The sequence below is a fragment of the Sciurus vulgaris genome (genome assembly GCF_902686455.1).
Source record: "Sciurus vulgaris genome assembly, chromosome: 1".
NCBI lineage: Eukaryota > Metazoa > Chordata > Mammalia > Rodentia > Sciuridae > Sciurus > Sciurus vulgaris.
The window spans coordinates 76,692,833-76,698,832 of NC_136461.1; the positions used below are offsets into that span (position 1 = coordinate 76,692,833).

General features: G+C 38.8%; 1 protein-coding gene across 2 annotated transcripts in view; it reads left to right on the forward strand.

The window, feature by feature from the left end:
- LOC306668125 (guanylate-binding protein 7-like) overlaps positions 1 to 5,581 on the forward strand; it is a 58,681-nt gene extending 53,100 nt beyond the window's left edge. For both annotated transcript variants that reach the window (XM_079151199.1, XM_079151197.1), the window contains exons 8-11: positions 1,205 to 1,417; positions 3,759 to 3,861; positions 4,179 to 4,372; positions 5,198 to 5,581. In XM_079151199.1, the coding sequence (XP_079007325.1) occupies positions 1,205 to 1,417; positions 3,759 to 3,861; positions 4,179 to 4,372; positions 5,198 to 5,413 (726 nt within the window). In that variant the 3' untranslated portion in view covers positions 5,414 to 5,581. The remainder of the gene's footprint in view (positions 1 to 1,204; positions 1,418 to 3,758; positions 3,862 to 4,178; positions 4,373 to 5,197) is intronic.
- Positions 5,582 to 6,000: the final 419 nt, after the last annotated feature.

A 6,000-nucleotide genomic window follows, 5' to 3' on the forward strand; every position in this document is an offset into this window, starting at 1 on the left:
TGTATTTATCCTCCCTGATTCCTCTCCTTCTGGAATGAGACTTAACTCCACACTTTAGATTCCAGAGTGTGGAATTGCATCTCTCTCATCATAGAAGGACCTGGTTATTTTGTGGGCAACAGGGTTATTCAGGCTACTTGCATTCTTTCTCTAAAAGATGGTACTTACTTTTTATTGCTGAAAAACAAATTATTAAATGATGAGCAGCTTAAAGCAACATGAATGTATTAGCCCACAGTCAGACCTCTGCACAGGATGTGTGAGCGCTCTGCTCAGTGCACCACACATTGAAACCTAGGAGTCAAATGGCCTTAGCTCTCACCTTGGTGCTCTGGGGAAGCTCTCTTCACCCTCGAGCAAACAAGGACCCATCAAATCTTTCTCTAGTCACTCTAATTTCCTCTTCTGCCACAGTCAGAGAAAACTGCTTTTAAAAGGTTTGTGTGATTCGGTGCTGCCCTATGGAGTATTCTCCATTTTTTGAAGTCAACCTGTGCTGTGTAACACATTGAAATCAAAGGATTAATATCCTTCATATTCACAGGCCCAGGGACAAGGCAGGGTGTGGACACCAAGGGAGAGAACTCTCAGGGACTGCCTAATGCTGCTGACCAGAGGCACCTTTGCTGGAAGTTTGTCTTTCAGTCTATCTGGGATGACACAACAGTGAAAAAAACTCTTAGGAATCCACTGGATTATAATTTACAAGTACAAACAAACAATTCAAAAATCACACATTCACAGCCTTCCTAAAAGAATTTGTGAAGGGTTCAAAATTCTATTGAGAATACACTCAACTCATTCCTTGGGGAATTGTTTGCCATGTATATAATCTCAACCCCAGAAACCCACATTTCTTGACAAATTTACTTCTACTTTAAATTTATCTTTACATTGTGACTATTAGGGTTTGGGTTCCTGTTAATAATACAATAGTTGAATAAATCATCAAGTTTGTCTTCCAACTTATGGTGCTACAGAGAATGAACTTGACCAAAAGGGAGTTAAGGCAATTTGTGATCTCACAGATAATTGATCAGACCTGTCTGTTAGTGAAATACATCTCCCAACTCCTTTCCATGTTTGGACTACTCTGAGGCTGTCTGACTGCTTATTCCAGGAGAAACACATTGGACATTCCTGTTAACAGCTGTTTTTTTATTTTGCTTCATTTTACTCTACTTTATTTTTATTTCCCTTCCAGGACACCATAGAGAGAAAGAAGGAAGCTATTTTGCTGCAGAATGAAGAGACATCTGTCAAATACTGCCAAGCTCAGCTGGAACAGCTTTCAGAGCCCTTGACACAAAGCATTTCAAGAGGAGTGTTCTCTGTTCCTGGAGGCCACAGTCTCTACCTGGACGCAAGGAAGTTGGTGGAACAAAATTACAAGCTAGTGCCCAGGAAAGGAGTGAAGGTGAGGAGTAAGAGGTCGGAGGATCTTTGTTGCTCCTTCTGAAACTCTAATGTCACGGCGCCATTTGTGAAACAAAGGCAGAGAATGGCAATATGTTGACATTTATATCATTTTAAATACTCCTAAATAAACTGAAAATAGTTCTTCTTAGAGAGGAGTTAGAACCAGAAATTTAGGTAAAACCAACCTTTTCGTTTATTTATCCAAAAGGGTAGTTTTTTTGTGTTAAGTAGAAGATACAATGAAAAGGAAAAACCTTTGTTCTCATGAAATGTATCATTCTTGAAATGTGTAAAATAGCATTCAGTTGGATATGGTGTATTAGTACCATATGTTAATGGTAACTGGATGTGCTGATAGTAACAATGAGGATGGTGATGAGTCCTTGTTAACAGACATTGAACCTTCACTTCCCACGTCAGGTACAGTTTCAGGTGATTTTGTTGCAATACCAATTTAATTCTCAGAATAAAGTAAACTAGGTACTACTGTCTTCCACATTTATGCAGTAAAGAAATGTAGTGCATAGAGGATCTAATAAGTGGCATAAGATCACACAGTGAGCCAGTGACAGACCTCGCAGGGCAGCCTTCAGAAACTCAGAATTCTTTTCTTCTTTGGGAGTTCTCCTGCTGTTTTCCTTGATGGCTGTACCAATTCACATTCCCCCAGCAGTTCTACAAGGTTCCCTTTTCTCCACCTCCTCAGCAACATCTGTTGTCCTTTGACTCATTGATTATAGTGGTCCTCACAGATGTTCTGTCATTTCGTTGAGGTATTCATTTGTGTTTCACTGGTATTAGTGATGCTGAACACTTTTACAAATATCTATTTGACATTTGAATTTCTTCTTTTCAAAAAATGTCTGTTCAGGTGCTTTCCCCATTTTTCACCAGGATATGTGTGTGTGTGTGTGTGTGTGTGTGTTTAATGTTGAGTTGAAGGAGTTTCTAATATACTTTGGAATTAACCCATTTGGAGGTATATAGTTTGCATATATTTTCTCCCATTCTATACCTTGCAGTTTTCATTTTATTGATAGTTTCTGGGATGAGAAGAAACTTTAGTTTGATGCAGTCCCACTTATTTACTTTTGATTTGTTGCCTATGTCATTGGTTTTAAATCCAAGAAATCATTGAGAAGGCAAATGTCAAAGGATTTCCCCCTAAGTTTTGTTCTACGATTTTTAATTTTAGGACTTATGTTTAAAACTTTGATGACATTAGTTCATTTTCATATAAAGTGTAAGATATAGGTCTAATTTCATTCTTTCCTGGCTCTCTAGTCTGTTCCTCTTGTCTTTGTGTCTGTTTTTATGCCAGTACAATGCAGTTGTGATTACTAACTAATGCAACTATGTATATCATCCATGTGACAGAATATTACTTAGTCATTAAAAAATAAAGGCGTGCCAATGATGAAAACATAGATTACCCTAAGGATAATACACTAAATAAAATGAACCAAAAACAGGAAGACAATTGTTGAATGTTTAATGTTCAGTGCTACCACAAAAGTCAACCAACCAAACAAGGGCAAAAAGTCACCCAGCTCATATTAACCCAGAGTTAGAATAGTATTGTTGATAAGCAGGACCTGAGAGTGGGAGGGGACTTATTGGTCAAATACTGGTCAAATATGTGAATATGCAGCTATAGATGAGTAAGTGATGGACACTTGATGTACAAGTGTGACTGTAGTTGAAATAATATATTGTGTACCTTAATGTCACTTAGAGAGTAGACCTTGTTATTCTCATGACTATGGAAAAAGTAACTGTGATGTGACCACCATGAAAATTGACTTGATTGTAGGAAACATTTAACAATGTAGATATATATCAAAACACCATGTTTTTGACCCTCATTGTCTACAAGTTTTATTTGTCAATCTCAACAAATCTGAAAAGAAACTTGGAAGGCAGCCAAGCAAAGTTTTCTGGTACAGGAGGTTGGTGATACAAGTCAAGGAATCTGTAGATTCAACCCTGAGAAAGGCTAGAAAGATTCAGGCAAAACAAAACTGATGTGCAAATACCACAAACAATGAAGGGGTTCTGTGTTTGTAGATCTGCTCCTACATTCAACTGGGGTGGGTGGTGGGCAGCATTCTTGGGAGAGGAGGTTGGGGAGCTAGGAAGGAGGCTGCTATAGAGGGTTTGCATGTCCCACCAAAGAGCATAGACTTTCATTGTATCCACAGAATGAAAGGAATCAATATGGGGTCCTAAGAAGGATGCAAAATTTAGAGTCAGTTTTGTGGTCTGTTGAATAATACCTTCCTCATCTGAAGAACAGATCCTGGATGCCTACAGTGATTTTGCTCCTTCTTGATTCCCAGGCAAGGGAGGTCCTTCAGAGCTTCCTTCAGCAACAGTCTGCCATAGAAATATCCATCCTTCAGTCAGACAAAGCCCTCACTGATGGAGAGAAGGCCATAGCAGGTACAATGGAGGTCACAATTCTCAGAAGGTGGGGAGGTTCCTGTACAGACTTTGACTGACTGGATAGGAAAACATTCCTGAAACCAGAAGATTCTTCTTTCTGTGGATCACATGCTCTAGTAAAACTGAGAGCAATAGGGGGAGTTCAGCAAATGAGTTTTCCATCACATTTGCAAACATACTCTGGATGTTATTGCTAATGGGTAAATTGAGAGATTCCCCTCTACCCTTTTTGGGAATCAGTTTGTTGTGTGAACCAAGTAGTCTAGAGCACGACTCTGTTGTTTCTTCTCTCTTCTAAAACCTTTGTGGAGCAGCTGAGAGAGCCAAGAGGGAGGCAGCCGAGAAGGAACAGGAGCTGCTAAGACAGCAGCAGAAAGAGCAGCAAGAAAAGATGGAGGCCCAAAAGAGAAGCCTCCAGGAAAACATTGTGCAGCTTAAGGAGAAGATGGAGAGAGAAAGGGAGAACATTCTGAGAGAGCAGGAAAGGGTTCTGGAGCACAAGCTAAAGGTGAGTGTTATAGGGCCTGGCAGTCCCTACAGACAATGCCAGTTTCCTTAGAATGGGAAAGAGCAAAATGTTAAGTACAGACAGCATTCCAAAGGGAAACTCAAAAAGTAAATGTCTCACTGACACTGACACCTCAAGTGCGCCTGAATTCTAATAAAACCTATAAATCTATGAGACTCCATAAGGTATTGATAGACTTTGTGTACTGATAGACTTTGCAGGGTACAAATAATGTCCCCCAGGTTGTGGATCATTCTTCATTGAGATTATGTGCCCCATATGAGTGGATTCTGGCACAACCATCAAAGAGACCAGAAACAGATCCATCTGGTCTGATGTATCACATTGGGTCTGATATAAATTAAGGACAATGAAAGATCAGAAATTGCTCCCCTTACTTCCTTGTCTTCCTGATTCATCTATATAAGTAGACTCAAACAAACCTGTGTCGTAAACAGGAGGTTGATAACCAGTGTTCTCCACAAGGTCAGCATTTTCTATTACTTGTTAGTGGATTGTGGCCATGCCACCTGGTTGAAAGTGAGAATCAATCAGAATTCAACCTGCATTCTCCCCCACACAGCATTCTTTGTACTGGAATAAAATTCCTGTCCACTTCCAGTAAGTGGTGAGAAAATCTCACAAGTGTGTAAGCTCTGGGTACTCCCACTCTTCAGGTCAAAAGTCTGGAAATATCAAGGAACGTTCTAAGGTGAAGGTGGTAGAGAAGTAGACACACATGCTCAACTGCTGAACTTGTTAAATACACAACTCTGGTAGTTAATAACTGGGAATTCTCAAAAGTGGACTCTTCCTCTTTTATAGGTCCAAAAAGAACTGCTTATGGAGGGATTTAAAGAGAAATCTGAGAGGCTAAATAAAGAGATAAATCGACTAAAAGAAGAAATTGAAACATCTAAAAAGACACCGTCGATATTGTCCCAGATCCTCGATGCAGCTGGCACTGTTTTCCTTGCAGTGCTCCCTGGGGCTGGTAAAGTAGTTGGTGCAGTGATGAAAGTATTCAGTGCTATTTTTTAATAGCTTGAGGATTCCTGATAGGAAATTATACAGTGAGGTGTCTTTTATTTTAATAGTATCACACTATGGCTCCTTTTAAAAGTGTGTCATATTGGTTTCATTCAAGAAATTTTAAAACTGAAAAGCAATTATCAAAGAATATGAGAGAAACAATTTCTATGGAATTAAGGACACTAGAATCAACTAAGAAAATATGAAATAATTTCTAGGAAAGACTTAAGTCAAGCAAAAAGGCCAATAGCAATGGGAAGAAAACAGTTGCAATTCATGTTTTAGTTATGAAGATTATTTAAGTCATGATGAGCTCTTCTGGGAAGTGACCAACAACCACAATGAACAGAAATAAGCATGAGAAAGAATTTAAGTTTACTAATAAAAATGAGTGCAAAATAAAACTGTGAGGCAAATAGTTTTGTCTTCTTAAAGGGTAGCAAAGAACAGTTTTTTTTTTTTCTTTTTATTGTAAACAAATGGGATACATGTTGTTTCTCTGTTTGTACATGGCGTAAAGGCATACCATTTGTGTAATCATAAATTTACATAGAGCAATGTTGTTTGATTCATTCTGTTATTTTTTCCCTTCCCCC